The sequence below is a fragment of the Gymnoscopelus braueri genome (assembly GCF_963280865.1).
Source record: "Gymnoscopelus braueri genome assembly, chromosome: 9".
Taxonomy (NCBI): domain Eukaryota; kingdom Metazoa; phylum Chordata; class Actinopteri; order Myctophiformes; family Myctophidae; genus Gymnoscopelus; species Gymnoscopelus braueri.
The window spans coordinates 27,905,416-27,932,771 of record NC_137610.1 but is presented as its reverse complement, the minus strand read 5'-3'; the positions used below and the strand labels follow the sequence as shown (position 1 = coordinate 27,932,771).

At 44.1% G+C, this 27,356-nt stretch overlaps 1 protein-coding gene across 1 annotated transcript in view; it reads right to left on the bottom strand.

Moving 5' to 3' along the window:
- Window positions 1-27,356, bottom strand: part of LOC308091277 (A disintegrin and metalloproteinase with thrombospondin motifs 20) — a 155,438-nt gene that overhangs the window by 67,705 nt on the left and 60,377 nt on the right. Inside the window, 4 exon segments of the mRNA XM_080436754.1 lie at window positions 6,254-6,371; window positions 6,873-7,009; window positions 10,578-10,759; window positions 12,058-12,203. Coding sequence (XP_080292880.1) covers window positions 6,254-6,371; window positions 6,873-7,009; window positions 10,578-10,759; window positions 12,058-12,203 — 583 coding nt within the window.

Below are 27,356 nucleotides of genomic sequence, written 5' to 3'. Positions count from 1 at the left end.
AAATATGGAGATACAAGGTTTCTGCCCCCGACAGCAACGATAATAGCTTCACTGTGCAAAAAAAACCGCAGCAGTATATACCCAGTCAGGGAAGTCCGGTTGTAACCTTTAGGGATTCAAATGTCACACATGGGAAAATAAAGAAAAAAAGACACACAAAAAAAAAGCGTCGTAGCCCTACTCAAATATCCTGCAAAGAGGGCCTTGTTTTACTCTTAAGGGGCCCACCCGTCAAATGATATGTAATTATTCCCCTCGACCTGCCTTTGGCCTATAATTACTGCACTGGGTCTGCTGTCCTGTGATAAACTGACACGGGAGGAGGGAGAGAGAGAGAGAGAAAGAGGAGAGAGAGAGAGAGGTGTGGAGGGTGTGGGGGGTGTGGGGGGGCACATGTAGGATGTTGAGACATGGAAATGGAGATGGCCGTTTAGAAGGAGGGGGTGAAAGGCTATGGGACGATGAGAGGAAGGGGTCTTTTCTGCACCCCCTCCCTGATGTCCTTGGGTTATAGGGATTAGGAGGATGCCCAGAAAGCGTTGCAATTTCAACTACAATCCCCACCCCCTCCTTAACTTAACCTTAAAAAGGTAGGGTAAGTGATATTCCTTTGTTAAAATGAGTGTTAAATAGTTCTATATTCAGATAGTGCTCATTGCTATAGCGTGTTTGTTCGGTAACAGGTGTATCCATTTCTCTCCTGCTCTTTAGTAAACAGAAAATTCATTTTCAGGTCGGGATACCAATTTTTATCCAATCAAGAGAGAGAACTTGCACATGATGCAGATTAAACAAGTGAAATTGGAAGTGATGGCACCAAGAAAGGAGCAGACCAAATTGGAACTGGAACACTTTCAAATTGACGCTGATAAATGGGTATACTCTCTCCTGATTGGCTGAAATATTTGGCTTTTTCCTGGTGGAAAAAGCAGACGGTGTGTCTTTGGTTTCCTCTGAGATTCTGTGAGATTAGCGAAAGAGAAGAGGTGGGAGGGGATGGGGAGCAGAGATAAGGTTCAGGAAGGACATCAATCATGGCTGTGACCAGTGAAAACGTATGGAGAAAGAATCTGTTTCTGAAGTTCTGAGAGAACTGTGACTGTAGTTGTTAACCACTTAAACCCTCTAGTCTTAGTGAAGACGGAGTTGCAGCTGTAGTCCGACCGTTCCCCCCCCCCCCTGTCTACACTAATCTCTTCGACAAAAATAGTCGATCTACATTCTACAAGCTTGTAGATCGGCTATTTTTTGGATAATGTTCCACCCAGAATATGGATGGTGGGTTCAAGTGGTTAAACTATGAATCAATGATGATGGATAATGCATTATCAAAACAAAACAGGACAGTGTGCACATCATCCAGATGTTTCCAGCTGGTAGAGGGATTCAAACCAAGAAGGTTTCCGGTCACAACTGCTCTCTAACTTTCTGGGTTTACCGCTGTGTATATATCCATGTTAAACGTTTGCACGGCCAGATTGTGAGAATGGGAAGAGATTGGTGGGGAAAGGATGATTAGTTTGACAGTGTGTGAGCCACTCGGGGGCAGCACTTGTGAAGTTTAGATTTAGCATCAGCCAAGGGCAGTTCTCAGCCGCACAGATACACTCATGCACACATGCATGCGTGCATGCACACGCTCCCATCCGCCCACACCCACCCACGCGCTTCATTTAGAGTAACTTTACATGACCCACAAGTCAACCGCAAATCGACAAAGAAATTGTAGCTTCGAACTACAGGCAATGTCTGACAGCATTATGTCCAGAACTGTTTCAAGTGGATTCAAGTCCAAAAATAGCAAAAGTAGCAGATCTACATGCTCAAAACGCTGCACGACACCGCGCGTTTTGAGCTTGTAGATCTGCTTGTAGATACAGTATATCTGCTGCTTTTTATACTTTAGTTTGACCCTGTAGTGTAGTATGATCAAGTAGGGCGTTAATTTACGAAAAAAACACAAAAAGTTAGAATATGGAGATAAGAGGTTTCTGCCCGACAGCAACGATATTCTACACCGTCTATATTATAAGACATGGCCGAGAACAATACCTACTCCTCACGGGTCTAAGAAACACACAGTCCTGTTCACTAACTGTGGGACTAAAAACCAGCAGGCCATGACGTCTCTAGTATGCTTTTTTTCCCCTCCATGGCAAATCAGCCACTAACCAGTGAGGACAGGATAAGCACATAAGTACACGGGGACGTATGAACTGTGGAAACCGCCGACACGATCCCCCCCCTCCGTGGGGAAGCCACACGGTCTCTCCACGGGAACAGAGCCAGGGCCCCCTGGTATCACCCGGCTTAGTCGCTGACCACACACACACACACACACACACAATTCTCCGCCACCACCGACGACGAATGAACAGCAATCTAACTGCTTGGGGAGGGGGGGGGGGGGTAACAAAATACATAAACCATGCTTCCAGTCTAGGATTGCTGAGGTTTACCTCAAAAAGGCTCGACTCCACCACTGGGTGGGGGAGCCGGGGTAAACTTGGAGCCACTACAGTAGCGAGTAGCTTACCCCAACGGGAAGCTCTGCTAGCATGGTGATTGACTTGCTGATTGACATAGCAAAACAAGGTTCCCTCTGTGTCACAGAGATCGACTGATGCCAGATTTTTGGGTCCGATGTCTATCTTGATTTGAGAGTCCTATAGACCAGTGGTTCTCAAACTTTTTTAATTTCAAGGACCCCCACTCGCTCTGAGAGCATACCAGAATGCTGGCCCCGGGTCAAATCCGGCAACCTCGGGAACTGTCGCCACTAAGGTATTCCTAAACGTAACCTCAGTAAAACTATATGCCTAAACCTAACCTTATTCCTAAACCATAACCTCAGTTAAACAAATATACCAGAATACAAGAACCGCTGTCGGCGAGCGGTCCGCGGGGAAAATGGGGGCGAGTTTGTTTTGGACCGAGCCTTACGGTTACCCTCTGAGAGGGCCCAAATGGAACCAAATGCAGGGTCCATTTGGTGTTAATAACAATTGTTGTAACAATAAGCAAGGTAAACGCATACATCAAATGCAGAGACACAGGGCCCTATCTTGCGCCTTATCTTAATCTTATTAGGCATTATTTTTAAAACATTTAAAAATAGTGAAACTAGCCAAGCATATCTACATCAACGCGGTGTATATATGTAGGATCACAGGTAAACCAAGAACCTAGCATCAGTCTAAACAATATACTATAAAAATAATAAGAATCTGTACGTAGGAATCTGAAACTATAGGATATACCAGGTACACAATGAACATAGCGTCCGTCTAATTTAGTTTTATTTCACCACCCAAGCCCTATTCAAACACACATGGATGGCAAGATCCATGATGCGTGTTTGAACGTTTTCGGCCTAAAATGACATGCCCAGGGTTGAGAGTGGTTAAAAATCTGGACACGTCGACCACCAGACAGTGCTAACAATGTCCAACATATATCATTGCTGTCGGGCAAAAAACCTTGTATCTCCATGTGTTGAATGTTTATGTTTTTCGTAAATTAATGCCCTACGCTACTTCATCATACAAGTGTCACACAAAAGTAGTGAAAACAGCAGATCTATAAGCTCACAACGCGTCGCGTTACAAGGTTTTTCCACCCGACACCAACAATGACAAATGCGCAATAAAGTAACTAGGATAGCATGTACTGTACATATTTTTGTTGTATCAATTTATTGTAATTGTTATCATTTTGTCCTTTAGTATCTGGGAGGGACTCCCAGATACTCCCAGATACTAACATCCCTGGGACTCCAGGGATGTTTGCCTCGTTCTGTCTCATTTACTTTAGGGGTAAAACCCCACTCTTTATTTTGATGCTAACCCTAGAGCACGAGTAAGCTAAAAAGTAAACCAAATTAGAGACAAATCCGCCCAGAATTAAGTGTTATCACTTAGAAAGCTCCCAGCGCAGTAACCAGGGATTTACTGAGGCTTGTACAACTGTTTACAATGGCCAGTTAATTGGCTGGTTTCACTGGGGGGGGGATTTAGAGACACAGGTTTTCAAAGTGGGGTCGGCGGCCCCCAGCGGGAGCTGCCAGGGGACGCCAGGGGGGTCAATTCGAAAGGAGGGGGGGGGGGGGACAAAAATCAGAAAAAAAGTATATTTATACAGCATAATTAGATATTGATATTATTGTTTCAGTTTAAAAAAAATCAAAATTGCGAAAACAACAGATCTACAAGCTCACAACGCATCGTAATGTGACATGCTATTTTAATTTGTATTACTTTTTTGAAAAGTTCAGGTACCCCGGATTCATAAGTTAGCTTAGCCGTGGAGAACAGGGGGAAAAGGAGTGAGTGAGTGAGTGAGTGAGTGAGTGAGTGAGTGAGTGAGTGAGTGAGTGAGTGAGTGAGTGAGTGAGTGAGTGAGTGAGAGAGAGAGAGAGAAGAGAGAAAGAGGAGAAAGACAGAGAGAGAAAGACAGAGAAAGACAGAGAGAGAGAGAGACACACACACACACACACACAGAGAGTGAGACAGACAGACAGACAGACAGACAGACAGACAGACAGACAGACAGACAGACAGACAGACAGACAGACAGACAGATAAAGAGACACAGAGAGAGACAGAGTCAGAGTGAGACAGAGACAGATACAGAGAGCAACAGGGAAAGGTAGACAGAGGAGAAGGCAAAGATAGAGCGCCAGATAGAGCCAGAGCCAGTTGAAAGATGAACCGTTGAAAAAGAGAGCGAAAGAGACACTAAGTGCAAAGATATGAAGACCAGAGGCCCAGAGAGTTGGAAGCAGGGCTATCCTGGCCTGTACTCTGGGCTCGGCTCCCACTCAATGTTCTCTCTCATTAGGCAAAGCCAGTTTCTCAGGACTGGGGTCAGTGCCTGGTTCAACATAATGCAGTCCTCCTCAACGCCCCTGCCTGCTAACCCTCCTGCTAAAAGCCAACGAAACGGAGCCAGACAAACATTTACTAGATGACACAAAGCTCAGTGCACAAAGTAAAGCCTGATTTATACTTCGTACGGGGGAAAAAAGAGCTGATCTACAAACAAGACCATAATGTGTTGTGGAGGTGCCACGCTGTGGGCTTGTAGATCAACGTGTGACACTGTCGTACGATGGAGCTTAAATATCGTTGTTATCGGGGCAGAAACCAACTTTTTTGTGTTTCGTTGTAAAATTGATGCACACATTGATGCAAGAGTCGCACAAAAGTATAGTGAAAATAGACGAACCACAAGCTCACAACGCCTCGTGATGCGAGGCGTTGTGAGCTTGTAGTTTGGCTATTTTCACAATTATAAATAGTTTTTTTTATTTTTATAATAACGGTTTTGGACTTACGAGGTTTCCTACCCCACAGCAACGCTACACTAATACCTTCATCGACTCAGACTCAAAGAGGATTGGGGGCACGATGAATGGACCTCTGGCACATGAAGAGACAGCGTACTAAAGCGGAGGGAGTTTAAAAAACAGGGGGCGACAATGATGTCGCTTTTGCTCCCTGGAAAGAACTGAAGAGCGGAGCTGAGTGTTTACAGGTTTCTAGGGAACGTTCTGCGCGTCCTTAATTTGGCAGAGGCACTCGTGTTGCTGAAGGCTGTGGGGGCTTATTGCATTTTAAATGCATCCAAACATGACTTCAAGCCACATTTTTGTTCATCACTGCATAGGGTCGGAGCAGAAGGAATCGATTCCATCACATTTGGAACCGTTTCCGGAACCGGCTCTTATCATACTGTCAGAGCTGATTCAAACTTTTTTTTGTATTTCAAGGACCCCATAACTCTGAGTGTGTACACACCAAATGAACGGGTCCATTTAGTTTCCATGTGTACACTCTCAGAGTTACAGGCCTGTAAGGGTCCATTTGGTACCCCCCCGTAACCCAAGTAACCCCTATTTTTTATGAAGGCCAAAATGATATAGATTTTTTTTTAATATAGGGACCGTTAAAGGGAACCGTTAAGTAATTGGACCATTAAGAGGGAATCGATAAGGAACCAGATTAGTTAAAATCCTAGAAGGATCCCAACCCTACACTGTCTTATGTCCAAAATGTCAGCTTTGCAGCGCACTCCCTTAAATCTTCATTAGCCGCTGCGTGCTTTACTGCATATGGCAGTGTGTCTTAGCCCCCCATCTGCTAAAGCTGTTGACATACAGTATGTGCACAGGCAACACCTTCTCCGTATACAGTGAGCTATTAGTATTAGTATATCATATTTGTTGTAACTTGAGCGAAGGGGGCGATCTTACCGTACTCTGCGTCATTGAAGGTCCCCGCCAGGGTCTTACACGATGAGTTGTCCCCGCCACACACGCCACACTTGTCATTCTTGGCTTTGGAGTTGAGAACGTGGTCGCAGCCCGCCTGCTGTAGATTCACAGACAAGGAGAATGTTGCAATATGGATTTCGTCCAGTGTTCATTTTGATTTAGTTTCAGTCACAGTCTTTTGAATAAAATTCCATTTAGTTTTAGTCATATTTTAGTCATTTTTAGTCAGACCACGAGGGGATGACGATGCTAATTCCCATAGAAAGGAGGTGTAATTCGCTGCTGCCGTTTACCCTTTTTCTCCTTTGTACATTTGTAATTTATTGTTTATATTCTTTACGTTGATGAATTGAATACATAGCATCACAATGGAAAGTCCCCAGGACTTTTTTGTGTTATCCTTTTAGCCGACTGTACCTCGTGCTGTCTACATTTCTGACTAATAAAGTATTCAATCAATCAATCAATCATTTGATTTCTTTTTGTTTTAGTCTAGTTTCAGTTGACAAAATATCGTAAAATGTATTCGACTAAATGCACAGTTGATTGAGTGCGTGCGTGTGTCTATCTATTCGTGTTTTGTTTTGTGTCTAGATACCCGACAAAGGCCTTGAACACAGATGTCGAAAGTGTCTGGGCCGCACGGCGTGCCGTCGATGACGCGGTCCTTCAGCTGATAGTAGGCCATGGTCCCCATAACCCGACAGAAGAGCTTACATCGATCCTTCATTAGAACTGCATGGGGGAAGAAAAGAAAAACAGAAGAGTTGACATCGATCCTTCATTAGAACTGCATGGGGGAAGAACAGTAAAATGGTGCATTTATATAGCGCTTCTATCCGAAGTGCTTTACATTGATTGTGCCATTAACCCATTCACACACACATGGCGGAGGAAACCATGCAAGGCACCAACCTGCTCATCGGGAGCAATTAGGGGTTTAGCGTCTTGCTCAAGGACACTTCGACACTAACTCTAGGGGAGCGCCCCAGCCCGGGATCGAACTGGGAACCTTGCGGTTGTCCAGTTCACTCTACCCGGCCACTCTACCCCTGAGCCACTGCCGCCCCAGTAACAGTAACAGAGGAGACAAACAGATTCACAGCTCACAAGAGTTAACCACCTAAGCCCTTATTTTATATTGCTGTCGGGTACAAAACCATTCTTTTTTCATTATTATTTAAAAAAACATTTTAAAATAGTGAAAATAGCCGATCTACAAGCTCACAACACGTCGCGCTGCGACTTGTTGTGAGCTTATAGATCTGCTATTTTCACTACTTCTGTCGTACTGTGTGACAGTCTTGGTGAAGTAGGGCATTCATTTATGAAATAACATAAAAAGTTGAAATATGGAGATACATATATACAGATATGTTTGGAATTCTTTGAAGACTTCCAAACATTTCACAGTCTATGTCCAAAATCGGTACACCAGGTCGAATGTGGTTATTAGGACTTATACATAAATAATAAAAGTAAGCAACACGGGTAATAAGAGTCAAAATATTCAACATACTTTACTTGGCTCTGGCCTAGTGGAAAAGAAAACGACCGTAAACGTATTTACATTTTTGGCAATGGGATCCGCAATCGAGCTGGATTAACCCAAAATTATTTTCAGTTGTTTGGAGAAATCACTCTCTATTTGACAGCCTACTGATGCCGGAGCTCTGTCTTGTTTGCTTGTACAGCATGAAACTAGATGAATGAATCGTTCACAGAAGGGACTTGGACGCTGCCGCCGCCCCGGCCAAATCTCGGTGGTCTTTGCCAGATGGCAATCTGTCTGCAGTGTTAGCAAACCATCCCAGTAAAGGAACGGGATACTTTCTACAGCAGGGCACCCGGCCAGGGGACTGATATGTGGGTTGGGGGCCATGTGCTCTGTGTAGAACCCCCCCCCCCCGTTCCTATCATGGCCATGACTCAGTGAAAGAAATAGTTTCTGTCAAACAACGTCCCACGTAGAAGGGGGAAGAGAATTTGTCACGGCGGACAAAAATGTGGAATGGGGAAACCTGTGGAATTTTTGTTTTATCTCATGTCTTTACATTGATGATAATAAGGCATTTGGCACAATTCTGCATTCCTCTCAAAGTTTTTTTCTTTTTTTTTGCACTCCCTAACTCCCTTTGATATGATTTATATCATTTTTACATTGAGAAAATAAGACTATCTATGAACTAAAGGATGCATGTCATAATTATTCAAGCTTCCTCTGGGAATTCCTCCACTCCACTGCATGGATTTGATATATCTTAGAGAAAGTGTGGGGAAGGACTATAGAACAGATAATGATAATAATTAAAGGTAGGGTAAGTGATATTTTTTGGTTAAAACAAACGTTTTTTGGTTAAAAGGTTAAAGCATTATATTCTGATAGTAATGTGTTTGTTCAGTAACAGGGGTCTTCCTGTCTCTCCAGCCCTTTGATAAACAGAAAATGCATTTTCAGGCATAAGTGCCAAAATTTCACTTCCAATTTGACTTGTTTAATCTGTATCCTGTTTGAGTTCTCCATCCTGATTGATTGGATAAAATTGGTATCCTGACCTGAAAATGCATTTTCTGTTTATTAAAGAGCTGGAGAGACATGGAGACTCTATAGCATGAGTTCTAACAGAATATATTTCTGTTTAAAATGTAGTTTAACCAAAGAAAATCACTTAGGTTACCCTACCTTTAACCACTTAAAGCTACAGCACTTCATTGACCTTTGATCCCGAGGGATCTAAACTATAGCCTGGTATGGCCAAACTAAAATCACTGGGGCTATTTTTTTGCACTGGCAGATTCGTCTGGTTGTCAGGCTATCTATACTAGGCCTCCTCCTTTTTTTCTCATTACACCAAACCTCTACGCCAAAAATAGCCAACCCACACAGCTCACAATGTGTTGCATTGCGATGCGTTGTGAACTTGTAGATCTGCTTGTTTGGCTGAATGTTCACCCGCAGAATAGGGCCACTAGGGTTCATGTTGTTAAAGCTATAGACACAGAACATTTGACCTCAGAGGGACACATGGGCAATTATTACGGTGTATGAAGTATGCATTCCCCCAAACCGGATCACTGTATTCAAAGCCAAAGTAACTGCATGGTTGGATGCAAATAGTGGCTATACCACAAATTCCATGCATTCTAATGACACGTTGCAAGACAGTGTTTCCGACCTAAACAATGCTTTGGGGGCCATGTTTTTACGTTTCCTATATCTTTTTTCTAAATGATTATTTCAAAAGGTATTTATTTTCTTTTTTCAGGGAAAAAGAAAATAAAACATTCATTAAAAAAACCTGTAGGAGACACAAAGAGTCTCCTCTGTGTCTCGTACCGGAACCGCTGCCAACCGGTCCGCTGGTCATCAAATTATTGGCTTAGGAATGAGACAAAAACAAAAAAAAACTTTGGGTGAACTATCCCTTTAAGCCAATTGTGTGTGTTGGTTTGTAAAAATAGCTGTTTGAAGGCATTAAAACTATTATTTTTGCAATGTACAGTGGTCTCTCTCCTCTATTTTTGTCTCCGCCAGGCCGAAAGGCATGGCAAGAGTATGTTTTGCACCCTGTCCGTGTGTCCGTGTGTGTGTCCTTCTGTCTGTGACCAACTAATCTCCGGCACCTCTCTCTTGGCCCGGTCACTGCGAAACTGTGCACACACAATCTCTGGATGCCAATTCAGAACCTCTGGCCCGAATTTTTCAGATTGGCCTATTATAGCGCCACCAGGAGGCCGATTTGTGTAAAACACATGTTTTAATACTACTCCAACAGATTTGGTCCAAACATTACACAAATTCCATCCTGATCGCCTAAAATTGGCTTCCAAAGTTTGCATGATTGGTTCGTTTTGAACAAAATGCCTCAAATCATGAACGCAGCATGCCATTTCAGTGAAATCTTCCACACATATTCCCACTAGGCCGAGGAAGAAATGCCACCCTTTTCACATTGGCCTGTTATATCGCCACCAGCAGGTCTAATTTAGCAAAACATTTTTTTTGTACAAAATGCCTCAAATGATGAATGCAGTGTCCAATTGCCGTGAAAGGCCTAAGAAGAAATGCTACCCAATTCACATTGGCCTATTATAGCGCCACCAGGAGGCTACAATAACCTACCTGACCTGGCGGAGACCTGTGCTCCGAGGAGCACTTTTTCTAGTTTTGCATTGGATTTTTGCCTCCATGGGAACCCTAGGACTTTTTCTTTGTGGGTCTGGAACTGAAACAGTTTCAGTAAACACAAACAGTGTTGGGATAAGGATTACAGTGTGTGTGTGTGTAGTACTGTGAACTCACTGCCACTGTACTTGGGGACCCAGCGGACGGTGGGAGGTAGACCGTTGATGTTGAAGTGCTTGCCGTCAAAGTGGGAGCACTGCTCCTCCCGGAAGTCCTTCTGCCCTCTCGGACACGGCTCTGTGTTGCACGAGCGGAACTTCATCCTGCGCCCCACGCAAAACTTACCGCCGTTTCTTGGCCTGGAAAGTAGAAAACATGGGCAGATGATTAAAAAAGACTTTAAAAATATTTACATGGAATAAAGCTAAAATAAAATCTCAATGCCTGAAACATTTTGTCAGGCCTAAAGTCCTAATCTGTGATTTGTGAAACAACATGAAAGGAGACCCCCCCCACCCCCCATACACACACACACACACACACACACACACACACACGCACGAGCGTGCGCGCACACAAAGACTCCTGTTTCCTAAACAATTGCCACAATATGTAGACTTATGATGTTTAGGTATTATTATCATAATATCATTCTAGTATGTTCCTGCTGTTCTACATACAGCCAACCAGTTTGCAGTGCAAATTGCAGATTGAGGTTTTAAACATAGCTTTTATGAAATATCCGAGACTATTAGGGTTCTATGGAAGATGCTTCTGAACATTCTATAGTTAGTTTTGACCACTTCACATACTCTTTCATCTTAAAATGACTAATAACCGAAAATAGCGGATCTTAGTTCAAATAGCTCACAACACCTGTTTTCGGTGAACGACATGCTTCCAAATGACTGAAATGAGTCGTAGCGACTGAGAACTTTAATCCATGTATTTAGATGTCTAGGCCTTGTCTGGAATTCTCAAAAGTGTTTGCTGAAATTTGACTGGTAATGATTAATTTGATGAGGCCAATCTGAAGGTTGTTTTAATGTTTAACTTTAGCTTTTGAGCACTTTCAGTGGAAGGAAAGGAAATTTGATTGAGAGGCAGCAAGTTAGCTTTGATTGAAGCTTATTGAATTTGACTCACAGGGCTTAAAGCTCACAGAGGTTTTATTTATGGCTCTTGTTGCTTGTTTAGTCTCATTAGATTCTAAACTCAAGGTGTGTTATGGGTTTGGACTGTTTAAGCACAGCTTTGTTATGTCTGACTCCGTGTTGCCATATCCGCTTATTATAAGCGACTTTGGGCTTGTTTTTTCTGTAAAGTCGATTGTAAATATTGGTAGTTGCGGGCTGCGTTTTTTTGTTTGGGGAGGCATGTTTCTGAAGTGTAGTTGCTTACTTGGGCTTGCTTCCTAATGTTGTTTAAATCCCCCAAATTAATATGTATTTGACCCCATCTGAAAATATTTTGTGTCAGGGATCTTGATGCTATTATTAAGTCACGTAGCTGGGGACCTCCTGTGTGTGCGTGTGCGTGCGTGTGCGTGTGTGGGTGAGTGCGTGTGATCACGCGTCCTAGTCGCTTCTTGCTTTCGTAGAACCTGTCTGCTTGTTTCTCTCAAAAGAATCTGGCAACACTTGACTCTTCTCCTTACTCGGGCTTGTTGCAGTCTCTGGCGGTGCTCCGGGTGCCTCCGCCACAGGAACGGGAGCAGGCGCTGTACGGGCCCCAGGGGCCCCACTCCCCGTGCACGGGCCGCAGGTCCAGCTCCTTGTTCACGCACATGCCGTGTCTGCAGTACTGCCAAGGAAAAGATGCATAGGAATTACACATGCACACACGTAGATGCACTGTGGCGTGATGACAGCTTAGCTAACAACACTGTAGAGCAGGGGTCTTCAACGTTTTTCAGGCCAAGGACCCCTTGGCTGAGCGAGAAATGAAGCAGGGACCCCCTTGTGTTGCATATTAAACTAATGAACCCTAGCATCCCAATTCTGCGGCGAACATTCAGCGAAAAGAGCCGAGACACAAGGCTCTCAATACGAAGTACGCATTGTCAGCTTGTGCTGTGTTATTGTCTATTTTCAGCAAAGAGATTTTCAATGCAGCTTCAGTGCAGATTTAGTACACACAGCTGCAGGTGTTGTGTGTGTCCTCCTCCCCCCCCCCCCCCCCCCCTCACTGACTTAATCCATTGTTTAGACGAGAAACTATAGTTTTAAAAGAACACTTTGGAGGATGAAGCTACAGTAATCCTGCTATCGTTTACCCTGGAGGAACGCTTCCAAGTAACTCCTCCAGCTGTGGAGAGAAGAGAGAGATAGATGGGGAGCGAGACAGACAGACAGACAGACAGACAGACAGACAGACAGACAGACAGACAGACAGACAGACAGACAGACAGACAGACAGACAGACAGACAGACAGACAGACAGACAGACAGACAGACAGACCATGAGAGTGTCCATGAGAAGACACTCACTGCAACATTTCCCATTGGTCAGTCTTTATTGTGAAATAGCCAGAATGCTACCAAATTAATTCTGTTTAAAGCTGCAATCGGTAAATTGTATGTGCTCTCCCGAGACATAATTGCAACGATGTCTGAACTACAATAAAGATGGTGGCGCATGTCAGCTTCAAATAACGTATTGACATCGTCAACCAGTAGGTGTCCTATAATACCTGACACCAGTGACTACATTTCTCAATGGAAGAGTACGAGAGACCACCTCCAACCACTGCACATGTGCTAGTTATTTTTGGATTAACATACTCTACCACACATATTGGTTAAAATTGCATTTTATTCATTAACATAAGTCTGGGATTGTAGATTTAATCAAATACAAATGTATTCTATTATACACTGCAGGTGGATTTCTCCTGACATGTACCTGCCATGCTCTCAGATTTTAAGTTTTCTTGCTGTAGTCTAGATTGTGCAACTATTTCAAATTACAAATAAAGAAACCCAAAGGATACTTATCATTATTTTACATTTCAACAATACATTGTGATGGCACATGAAATGTATACCTTCTGAATTTAGCCTCTACGTCAATCATTCATAAATCCCAACATTGTTTTAGGCCATTGACCACAAAATATGCGCATAAGAATATTAATAGTCAGGCAGAAACCTTGTATCTCCTGTTTTTTTCATCATACAAGAGTCTTGCATAAAAGTAGTGAAAATAGCCGATCGGCTATTTTCACTATTTAAAAAATAATAACGGACATACTAGGTTTCCGCCCGTCAGCGACGAGAAATGGTGGGGGGGGGGGCGATGTGACAGCGTAATCAAACGAGGTCTAACGCACCGACGAACCCCTTGCCAAGGAGCGCTATAACAAAGCAAAGCAAACGGCGGAGCCATTTCCCCTTTTGTGTGTAACCGAATCCCCTCCTCGGTGGCTAAGATAGCAGAGGGGTCCTGTTCGGCGAAAGAATGCGGGACAAGACGGCGTCTGTCTGGGCGCACACAGCCCCGCTGTGGACGGGGAACATAGGCAGGGCACGAGGCACCAGTGGCACCGCGATAAGAAGACTCTAGGAAACCCTAGAGTTGTGATAACAAAAGGGCAAACACAAAGCTCATTAGCTGGGCCTAACTTCAGGAGCAAATATTCCTATATACATTATTTATATAACCTATATATAACCTGAAGACAGGATGCTGCTTTGGGATGCGGGTCTTTTATAATGGCTCATAGTGGTTTTCAAAGTGGGGGGGGCCACTAGGGGGCACCAGCACGGCCAAATGGAAAGGGGTGGAAAATGAAAAAGAAAAAAATATTTATAATAATATAAACACACCCATTGTTGTGCCAGTGTACCCACTTTCAACCTGGCATCCCTGTTTTAGGCATGTTGTTAATATGCTAAAAGTTCAAAAATAGCATAAATAGCAGATGCTATTGCTAAATGCTCACAAGAGCTTAGATCGGCAGTTTTTTTTTGTTGCCATTTGGCAATAGGGCAGAGGATATCTATTTGGGGGTCCTTGGCATGGAAAAGTTTAGGAATCTCTGGTCTATGATGTTGCTGAAAACATATTCAGTCAAGAATATTCGGGAGTGGTGTTGTATCTCTCGGGATGAGAAAGAATACATAATCGTCACTATCGGGCAGAAACCTTGTATCTACATAATTTCAACTTTTTATGTTTTTTTTTCGTAAATTGATCAACGTGTTGTGAGCTTGTAGATCGGCTATTTTCACTATTTTATGTTTTAAAAAATATATACATATATATTTTATAATAACAAAAAAGCCCGACAGGGACTATATTATGCTCATTCCAAAGGGACTACTCCTGCCTTGTCTACTATATGAGACATTGTAATCGTTGACTTCAGACAGAGCAATAAGGTGAGCCTCTGTGTTTTTGGACGCCCACCACTCCCCCTGTCGAACACAGAGCGCAACAGTGCAAAACGACCTCTAACTTGGATTTATTTTCCACAATTACACTATTAAAACCAGGGAGCAACAATCAATCAAAATCTATCTAAAAAAGTCATCAGGGCAGACGAGAAAGAAAGCCAAGTTGGCCAGTAGAGTGTGTGTGTGTGTGTGTGTGTGTGTGTGTGTGTGTGTGTGTGTGTGTGTGTGTGTGTGTGTGTGTGTGTGTGTGTGTGTGTGTGTGTGTGTGTGTGTGTGTGTGTGTGTGTGTGTGTGTGTGTGTGTGTGTGTGTGTGTGTGTGTGTGTGCGTGCGCGCGTGCGTGCGTGAGTGCGTGCGTGCGTGCGTGCGTGCGTGTCTGTCTGATCGCAAACAGCCATGACCTCGGGTGCACACCTGCAAAGTATGCAAACACGTACAAGCAACACACACATGGTCAGCTAGCTAGCAGCGCTGCCTGTGTCTATGTACGTGCGCAACACATTTGAAAGTGTAATGATGGAGTGTAAAGTCTACGCACAACGACAGACAGGTGTTAACCGCTGCAGGCTCACAGGACTAAACAACCCACAAACTGTTTCTACCATAACCTAACCCCAGACATGGCTTGAGTAATGAATGACCCGGGCATCCCCCCCCCTCTTTCCTCCCTTTTCCCAACTGCACTGAAAATGCATGTGAGAGAGCAGCATTAGTTGATGAATTTAACCCATTCAATCCAGGAAAAATGACACGCATCTGTGTCATTTTTTTGATTGCCTTGGCTATTCAAAAATACCAGATATGCTATTTGTTGTGCAAATCATTGAATATATTTTTTTTTAAGCGAACATTTGTAACTCAAATCTTTGCTTCTGGGGGTCCTTGATATGAAAATGTTTGAGCAACCACTGATAGTATAGCAACATACGTTTTTTCAAAAAAATGTTTTTGAATCCCCAGAAGCAAAGATTTGTGTTAAAAAAATATATACATATTCAAAGATTTGCACAAATTCTGCACGATTGTTAAGAAAATAGCCAAGGAAATCAAAAAATTACACAGATGCATTCCAGGATTGAGTGGGTTAAGAGTCAAAGAAATGGAAACATGAAGGGAAACTGGCATGAGAAACATTCTGAGGCAGTTTTCAGAGACATTCAGGGGAAGTGAGCAGTTTGGGGCAGATTGACTTCTAGCTTAGATAAATACACTGTTGCTACTGAGAGTGCCCTAAAAATAAAGAACCACCCCCAAAACCACTCAAGCACCCCCCCACACCACACCACACCCACACCCACACCCACACACACACACACACACACACACACACACACACACACACAGTCAGCCAAGACCCGAGCGTCCCCTTATACCCCCCCCCACCCCAACACCCTTTCCATGGGAGATTGTGAGGGTCTGAGACTAGAGACCACCGCAGTGCAGCCAGCCCTGAGTGGAACCTGAGGAACTGTCAAACATGAGGCGGACTGGCTGTCAAACAGGGACCAAAGAACCTGTAAGCCTTTAAGGCATTCCGCCCCCCCGCTCCCCTCGCCCCCCACCCGCCGCTGGTTCCATGTGTTTACAGCCATTTTGTTTGGCTTGAAAAGGTGATGCGGGTGAAAAGAAGAAAGAAAGACCCAACCAACCAACCAACGGAGGGGGAAGAAACATCTGTGTGGGATCCGTTTGTGTGTGTGTGTGTGTGTGTGTGTGTGTGTGTGTGTGTGTGTGTGTGTGTGTGTGTGTGTGTGTGTGTGTGTGTGTGCTCGCGCACAACTGTGCACGTGAGAAGAGGGGGCATGCTCACTCAAGAGTTTGGAGGCATCTGGAGGCCATGCTCAATTCCAATTAGCCCCTCTCTGTCCGAGGAGGACAAATACGGCCTGAGGAAATGCTGATGTGAAAGGCAAGAGGCTGTGGAAGCCTCAGCACCACACCAATGGATCTTACAAAGGTTGTCAAAAATGTGTGCCCTCAATTGGGAGCACGGTGAGACATTTAAGTGTCTTGTGAGAGAAACCTATCCAGCTGTTGCTCGCATGTGTTTCAAATTAGGAATTTCACACATTACACACATACGCGCGTGCACTCTCACACACACACACACACACACACACACACACACACACACACACACAGACTCACCAGCGCACACACACACACACCACACACACACCACACACACACACACACACACACACACACACACACACACACACACACACACACACACACACACACACACACACACACACACACACACACACACACACACACACACACACACACATAAACACATACTGTATATACACAACTCCCTCACCCAACTCCCAAAGTATGTATACTGTATGTACATATATTCTTATATTTCTGGGCGCTCAGTGTTCCGTGGGGGAGGGAAGCCGGGGCGGGGTAGGGTGTTGGGCGGGAGGAGGAGTGAGACGGAGGCTCTACGTCCTCCCGGTGGTGGCTCCTCACTATGGCAGGTGAAGTCAGTAGGCTACAATAGCATTGACGACACACAGAAATGTGTGTGGGGAGGAATTAATTGGCGTAACGACTAAATTGATGATTAAAAAGAGATAAAAAGCAACAAACAAACAAAGGAGTAGGGTGCTGTAACCCAGTAACACAGTATTTAGAAGGAATAGGGTGTTGTAAGCGCTGCAGCATCTGCTCCCAGGTCATCAGCTGGCTGCTCTGGAAGTTTTAGCGCCCTGTAATTGGCAGGAAGCTACACAGGGGGAGCAGCTCATTTGTGAACCTAAGCCATACATCACTGCAGGAATGAGAGGGCAGGGGATTGATTTAAAAAGGCCCTCTCCGGCTCTTTCATTTTGACACGTACGTTTCCAAAAGGCATCACCTTTCATGTCTTTCCAGGTCTTTCTCACAGCTCGGGATTTGGCGTTCACTTTGGCCACGACGAGACTGATTTAGGGTCTAGACCTCCCATTTCTAGAGAGATCTCCTTTAAGATAACCCCTTTATAGATGGATCTCCTTTCAAGAGAGACACCCTTTTAACAAAAGTGACCCCTTTTTCTAGAGAGACCACTTTCACAGAAGAGACCACATCTCTAGAAGAGACACACTTTCTCATTTTACAATACTGTGTTTTCAACACAGTACAAAATGACTGAAAACTATTTTTTTAACAATTCTCGTATAAAGATAAAAAAAAATCTACGCGCCCTCTGCTGTTTGCATCGCGATACAGTTTTTTATTAAATCAATTTAAATTGTCACCAGTTTGAATCGATTTTAATCGCTATAAAACGATAAATCGTTACATGCCTAACAGGTATATATATATAAAAATATATGGTGCTACTCGTGATATTCGCACTATACATTCTTCTAATAACGTTGACGGCATAATTATGAATGGTTCAGGGTTTACCTTACAACAGACAGACAGAGAGAGACTTGACGGAGCCATAGTTTGAGATTGTTTACGGAGCTCTGCATGGGAGGGCTGGCTGCCACTGGGGAACAAGTGCAGCTAGAACTGAACCCGAATTACACAGACTCATCTTTCAGCCCAAGCATGCATATTTCCTCTGTTCAACGCATACTTCCACTCTTTCCTCATGTTTCAAGGGTAAGACAGCGAGAGGAAGAGAAGAGGAGGGGTGGGGGGCATAACAGAGCATGATGAAATCCAAGTCACTCCTTTCTTCTATACCCTTCCCTTCCCTTCTCTCCTATAACTCTTCTATTCTCTATTGGTATCATTACGAAAACAAATTTTTCCAAGGTTTTAAAGAAAGAAATACCATGTCAATTTTATATTACGTATTTAAACCCATTAAGACCGGGAAAGCATCTGTCACTTTAGATTTTAAACACTTTAACAATTATCTTATACTTTGGGCTATTAAAAAATAGTCTACAAGCTCATAGCGCGGCACAGAGGGCAGAGATCTGCTATTTTGGGGGAAAATCATGAAAATGTGTGAAAATCTTTGACTATATGTTTTTTTTTCAATCGAACATTTGTAACTCAAATCTTTGCTTCTGGGGGGATTCTAAAAAATGTATTCTAAATCCTAACACGTATGTTGCTATAATATTAGTTTCCCCGATAATAATGGGATCGTCCGGCCTGATGTTATAGTAACATCTCCTCTCCTCTCCTCTCCTCTCCTCTCCTCTCCTCTCCTCCTCCATTCCATCCCGTCCTACAGTATCCCTGCTTTGTCTCTTTGTGTCGAAGCGGAGCAGAAGAAAAGCTGTCATTACCATGAATGAGTGGCTTGGCATCCATCAGCTGTGTCATTCACCTGTACTTTGAGAGACACTTTTACCTTTGGTCTCGTCCTCTCTCATTTCAGGTCCACTAACACACGCCCTACGCTCTTTCAACAAGCCTCCGCTACGGTACACTAACAGTACAATACAGGTGTTAGGATACGGATAACAACAAAGGGATATTGTACTGTACACAGTAAAATGCCAGAGTGTTAACCACATGAACCCTATAATAGCGGTCCCTAGACTGATGGGGCATGTCATAAAAGGTGAATACTTTGCGAAAATAGGTCGAACATTCGCGCAATGGGATGCATTGTGAGCTTTTTCACTGTGTCGACGTAAAAGTAGGTTTTAAGTGGTTAACCACTTGAACCCCAGCATCCAATTTCTGGAGGGAACATTAACCAGAAATAGCCGATATACAAGCCCACTTGTGAGCATTGGGTTTGGCCGGAAAGATTTGGTGACGGGAAAAAAGTACAACTGCATCTCCAGTCCGTTTATCTGAGAACAGAGGGTTTAAGCTCTTAACCCTTTAAGACCGGGAACGCATCTGTGTCATTTTAAATTTCTTTGGCTATTGAAAAATAGCAGATCTACAAGCTCATAGCGCAGCACCGAGTGCCGCGCTATGAGCTTGTAGATCTGCTATTTTTGAAAGAATCGTGACAATGTGTGTAAATCTTTGAATATATATTTTGTAAAGCGAACTGTTTACCTCAAATCTTTGCTTCTGGGGGTCACTGTCACAAAATATGAGATGGGGGTCCGCAGCCAAATATGTATCATTTTGGGGGTCCTTCAAACATTTGAGAACCACTGACTTAAACCAGTGGTTCTCAACCTGTGTGGGGGGGGGGGGCAAAATATTTTTTTTATCGTGAAGATTTGTGCAAATCTTTGAATATATATATTTTTAAAGCAAACATTTGTAACTCAAATCTTTACTTTTCTGGGGGTCTTAATGGGTTAATTTAACTCTGAGAGTGTACAAACGGACCCCTTCAGGTCCAAGTATTTTACAGTGCACCCTTCACTATTTGGCACCGTGCAAAAAGATCATGCACACCCATCTTGGTCCCTTCGGTGCTCCAACACAGTGCCAGCAAATGAAAGCTCCACTCACTAGCCGCCGGACACAGCTAATTCCACCGGCAGAACGACATGAATGCTAAAACAACAATCCTCTTGTTAGCCCAAATCCACAGATATGTCTGCGATGACGGCTAATCAAAGTGGCAAACATCCTGCAAAATACATCCAGAGATTAGAGTGACACCGATACCAGCTCTCTCTCACAATCCTCCAGAGCTACGGAGCAGACACACTGTACACACTGTACTCTCACACACACACACACACACACACACACACACACACACACACACACACACACACACACACACACACACACACACACACACACACACACACACACACACACACACACACACACACACACACACACACACACACACACACACACACACACACACACACACACTTGTATTACCATACTCGTGAGGACCTCAACATTTTAAAATGATTTTTTTTTTTTGGACGAAATAAATATATATACAGTGTATATGTGACTGAGGCTGAAGGAAAGGTCCTCAACTCGACCGTTTTTAAACAGTAGAAACAAGGAAAATACGTTGTTTTCTTTTTTCTGGGTCATTTTTAATCCCTAAACCTACAGCAGAAAATAGCAGATCAGCTATTTTCGGTGTACGACACTGGCACACAACTAAGTATAAAACAGGTAGGCTATACCCCTAACCCCTAAACCTAACCTCTAAATATGTGTTCTCGCCCCTCCAGTTTTTATGCGAGAGCTTCTCAAGAGTTGACTAAATATCTAATCATAACCTGAATCTTTTTTTTTTTTTTACCACAAAACAACCACTTCTCTTGTCCTCACACTGTCTTATTTTCTTAAATTCTATACTTGTGGAGACATTTGGCCCTCACAAGTATAGTGCGCGCACACACACACACACACACACACACACACACACACACACACACACACACACACACACACACACACACACACACACACACACACACACACACACACAGGCATCGTACGACTAGTCTGTCAGACTGCCAGGAGGCCTGAGCCAACACTTGCCGCCTTGGCCAACAAACCGCCCTGGCTCTGCTTTTTTTCAGGACCTTCACTATCTCAATGCTGATTGGCTGAAACCAGAGCAGGTCGCCACTCTGCTCCTGCATGGAATGTTCTGGAAATACAAGGAAAAAGGTTATACTTCCTGCTTCATCCCTGACTTTTATGTTGACGATACAATATCCAGAGGAACTCTAAAAGTCTTTCCCATTTAAGTGTTTTTACTTACACTTACTTCTTGACTTCACGCTTTTGCGTGAAATCAGAAACTATTGAATTTGCGATTGCATGATGCGAAACAAACAGGGGAAGGAAAAAATATATAGCGATTTCAACAGAACCTTTCCTTGGATAATACATTCTCAAGTCAGTCATGCTCAAAGTGGGGCCTGGGGACTCCCAGGGGTCCTTGAGGGGGTTCCGGATAGTTTTGATTGATTGATTTACAATACGTACAAAACAAAAAATGCACATTTTAGTCAAAAGGATGGCACAAGAAAGCCTAGAGGCTTATTTCCTTTGCGGTCCCATAAATACAATTAAAAACAACAAAATACATACAGATTTGTTTAGAAAATCAGGACCATGTGGTATTTAGAAAACTCTTTAGGGAGGACTTAAAACTAGAAGTAGACACAATCAATTTTGTGACTGTAGGCAACCCATTCCATGTGATAGCTGCAGAATACAAAAAAAGAGGCATCTCCAATACTGCTTTTAACTTGCATGGAACAAAATTTGTGGTGCTTCCCTATTTATGCACATCACAAACCCTTGAAATGTATTTGCATAAATACTTGGGTGCCTTATTTTAGGAACCAAATGGACCCTTAACGGGTCTGTAACAGGAGTGTACAAGTGGAAAGCAAATGGAACCATTTGGTTCACTGCATTTGGAGTGCACACATGTGTACACTCTCAATGTTACGGGGGCGGTGGCATGGCCTTAATGCATTAAAAAAAACTGTGAGAACCCACAGTTCAAAGCGATGCAGACGAAGAAACACACTCCACAAAATCGAGTGTCGACGAGAACATCCACAACAAAACATTTAGGGGGTTTATTCAAGTTCAGCCGCTACTATTAGTCTCCCCCTTTCCCCCCCTGCCGCCCCACCACCCCCTGACCCCTCCTCCCCCCTCCTCGCTGCCACCCACAGAGCACTGTCCTCTCTTCAAAGGGAGCGCCTGTGGATGCAGCTCCTGACTTTGGCTTGACAGGCCCTGATTGACCATGCTGGCTGGCCCCTAATCCACACACACACGCTCGCACACACACACACACACACACACACACACACACACACACACACACACACACACACACACACACACACACACACACACACACACACACACACACACACACACACACACACACACACACACACACACACACACACACACACGCACACACACACGCGCGCGCGCGCACACACACATTTGTATTACTATACTTGTGACGACGTCAACATTTTACGGCAATTTTATGATTGCCATTTTTTTAACTGTAAACCCAAAGCCGGAAAATAACACTGATCTACAAGCCCAGAGCTTGTAGATAAAAAAATTCTGTGCACAAATCCGGCACGCAATTAAGTGTATATCAGGCATAATAACTCTATCTCTAATCCCTAAACCTAACATCTAAATGTCTAATCCTGAACCTAACCCCAACCTTTTTTCTTTCTTTTTTTTTTTACCATAAAACAACACTTTTCTTGTGAAGACCAGGAAAACGCACACACACACACACACACACACACACACACACACACACACACACACACACACACAGGCAAGCACTCAACGACACACAAAACCAACGCACAGACAAAGTGTACACAACCCCATTCAGCACACACATAAACATGCATAAAACACACACACACACACACACACACACACACACACACACACACACACACACACACACACACACACACACACACACACACACACACACACACACACACACACACACACACACACACACACACACACACACACACACACACACACACACCCCTCAACACACGGGTCTAGGGTCCTTTTGAAGAGGAAAGGGGGATGGGACGGGTTGCGGGGGAGGGTAAAGAATAAAAGGGGAGGAGAGGGGAGGGTGGGGGCGAGGGGTAGATGGTGGCGGTATTTATAGACAACAAGTGATGGGATGCCCTCGTTAGCGCACGGCCCACTGGGCCAGATGACAGACGCGCCGCCGAGAGGTCATGTGACCGCATTACTCACTCCAGCACCCCCGCGAGAGAGAGAGAGAGAGAGAGAGAGAGAGAGAGATAGAGGAGCCCGCCACGCAACAGCGGCGAGAGAAAGAGAGAGAGGGGGGGGGGGGGCGTGTTGCCAGATTTTGCGAGAGAAACCAGCGGCCAGGTCTACGAAAACGAGCCCAAAAGGAGCGATTTTTGGAATGTTTTTGAAACATTATGACAACACAAATCTTGTATGGAGAGTGGGGGGGGGGGGGCTCCCGGGCACAAAATGTTTTCTGATGAGGGTCCGGCGGCTTGACAAACTTGATAAGCTTGATAACTTTGTGTTCACTATGACAAGTTCTTTACGGTTATCAAAAATGATCCGTTTCGGAACTGAAATATACTGCCGCATACATGCACACCCACAACCCATGTAACCCACAACCCATGTAATCCTCTTGGCACTAGTAGAAACCTCAACTATAACAAAACAGTACATAATACAGACTACAGGTGAAAACAAACTCGCTCACAAACTGTCAAGAAGAGACACCACTATTTGGTTTGAGAACAACTGGTTTAAAGAACATCAGGAAGCAAGCCAAAATAAGCAAGAAACAAGCCCCTCCCTTAAAAAACGCAACACGCAACTACCAACATTTACAAGCGACTTAAAACCCAAAGTTGCTTATAATAAGCATGGCAACAGTGTGTGGCTCAGAGGAGTAGAGGGACAGGAGTCAGGAGCAGAGGAACGAGGGCAAAGAAAGAGGGGAACAAACTCAACCCGTGAACCCATAGCGGCGAGCAGTGCTTTACTTCTGCCAAGTTGTATACAAACAAACCTTTTCTGAGGGGGTTTCAGACCAAACCCTCCGTTGCCCGCTTGTGTTGAGCGAGCGTCCCACTCCCTCCTTTTGGAGGGTCACACAGCTCTGTTTATGAAAGGTTACCCTTTTATGAAAGGTTACCCTCTCATAAACAGATTTTGGGGGACCCCCGTCCCCCGTCCCGTCCTGTGGGTCCCGACTCACAGGTTGAGAACCACTGGTTTAAGTCAGTGGTTCGCAAACGTTTTCATGTGAAGGACCCCCAAAATGATACATATTTGGCTGCGGACCCCCATTTCATATTTTGTGACAGTGACCCCCCAGAAACAAAGATTTGAGTTAAACATGTTCGCTTTAAAAAATAAATATATATTCAAAGATTTGCACAAATTCTCACGATTTTTCAAAAATAGCAGATCTACAAGCTCATAGCGCGGCACTCGGTGCTATGAGCTTGTATATCTGCTATTTTTGAATAGCCAAAGTATAACATATGGTTAAAGTGGTTAAAATGATTGTGACGCTACATTAACATATTTTTCTGGGGACGCCCTGGTACCCCCCAAGGACCCCTGGGGTTCCCCGGATCCCACTTTAAGAACCAATGGTTTAAGTTGTATGTTGTTGTAAGTATGTAATGCTTTTAGGGTATACGCCGCTGCCCTTTCATGGTATGAAATAACATGGCCAGGCTCTGAACTATATATAAGACAAACTGGCACCTATACAGTGCCGTACCTGCCGCCCGGGTTCCTCTATATACGTAGGTTCCATGCCACTAATCCGACCCCCTCCCAGTGCGGCACACACCTCAGAGCCATGAACCTGACCCCAACCTCCACCCACCCCCCACCCACGCGTCCCCCACCCAAACCTCATGACTTGTAGCAGGACAGGAGGTAGTGGAGCGAGTTCACAGGGAGAGGAGGTGAGAGAAGGTGTGATAAATAGAGCAGCTTATAATGTTGTTGAAAGGAGAGAGAGAGAGAGAGAGAGAGAGAGAGAGAGAGAGAGAGAGAGAGAGAGAGAGAGAGAGAGAGAGAGAGAGAGAGAGAGAGAGAGAGAGAGAGAGAGAGAGGCAGAGGGAGAGGGAGAGGGAGAGAGAGAGAGAGAGAAATAGAGAGAGAGAGACAAAGACGGACAGCCAGACAGCCAGACAGCCAGCCAGCCAGCCAGCCAGCCAGCCAGCCAGACAGACAGACAGACAGACAGACAGACAGACAGACAGACAGACAGAAACACAATTCTTTACATTTGCTTATTCTAGTAGGCTTATACTGTATATTTAACCCATTTAGACCTGGGGCCGATTCTAAAAACGCCTTCAAAATCCTGACCTAGGTTTTCTGAAAAACTTCAAATATTTATTCAAAGATTACAACAAATGTATGTTGCTATATACTGTACATAGCAACAAGAACCCCAAAAGGGGTTTCCGTCCTGAAAGGTATAGTGTATAGTTACAAATAGGGGTTCCCGCCCAAAATGGGTAAATAGTACAAACATTTCTTTCGTTTAATAACAAATTTTCACACTCACTTTGGCAATGTAAACGTATATTTACCCATGCCACTAAAGCCCCATTTAATTAAATTAACTTTATGGAATTGAATTGAATTTAATTGAGGGAAAAAAACAGAGGGAGCTGAGCATGTAAACAGCAACATAGGCACAGACAGATAAACAGACTAAAATATGACACAAGAGAAACAGGGTAGGGCACAGAGAGATAGAGAGAGAGAGAGAGAGAGAGAGAGAGAGAGAGAGAGAGAGCGAGAGCGAGAGCGAGCAAGAGAGAGAGCAAGAGAGAGAGAGGGGGGGTCTGACATGACAGAGAGCACACACACACATACAGGCACACGCACAGAAAAATGCACGGCTGCACAAATGCACGTAGACACAGGGAAAGCTTTGGTCCTGCGTGGCCACATGAAAGGCCTCTGTATGGGGCAGGTGAGGTGCCCGTACTGGGTCCCCCCTCTCTTTCAACTCTCTTCACTTCAAAAGAGTCCCCTGAATATGGATGACACTGAGCCCCCAGCACCATAAACAAAGGTGGTGCCACTACACATACACACACACACACACACACATACGAACGCACGTACGGGCACACGCGGTATGGGGCTCCATTAGTGCCACGTAAGCACACCCCCTGTCCTGTAATCGTGTACTTTTTTTTTTGTGTTGCACAGAACCGCATAGACGTGTAGTGTACTTTCCCATTGACTCACAATGGGAACACGTGCACGCGCGCGTTCACGCGTAACAGTGCAACCACTGCATCTTGACCTACAGGGTAACACGTCTACGTGTAGATTCATGCGTCTGTAGCAAAGGCACGCGTCAACGCACGCATGATTTATTTGGTCACGCGACTAGGCGAGGCGCGGAGAGATGAGTGGGTGCTGTGCCACCTTGGTGCGCGCTGCGTGGAACGCCTCACCTACCCGTGTGACATAACTGAGCTCTGTACATAACGCATCGTGTGCCCTTGTGACATAACTCTGCCCTGCACAGAACGCCTCATATGCACGTGTAAGTCTTAAAATAAAAATAATAAAATATTTGTATTAATTAATTCAGTTACCTCTCCTGATATGTGATTCAATTTATGAAGTGGCTTTCTGCAAAATACGCACAGAAGGTGCGCTGTCCCTCTCCAAGTCTCCATTCTTGAATCCTGTCCTTTGCAATCAATATTGCATTGATTGCAATAAAATTTAATTCCAAGTCATCAGTAACATATAGGCTGTATTAATTTCTGTCAAATAATCTTTTATTTCAAGGCAATTATAAACTGTACAGTATGATTCCAACATCGGGTTTGGTTGATCACCGCGCCATGCACTCTTCTCGTCTTTTTCCGGAGGTTCGAGGCGATTTTTATATTAGCTAATACTCAGTCAGATCATAACCAAAAATTAAAATAAAAAGAACGCCAGAATCCGTGAAATCTAAGCTTTGTATGTTTATCTGGCCCATGGCTGGATTCTTTCATTATTTCCTGATATGAAGGAATTACGCAAGGAATTACGCAATCACGGCGCGGTCGGTGCCAAAAACTCGGCGGTCGTGGGTGTCTTCTAACACTTAGAGCTCTCTCAAATCAAATCAATTTTAAGTT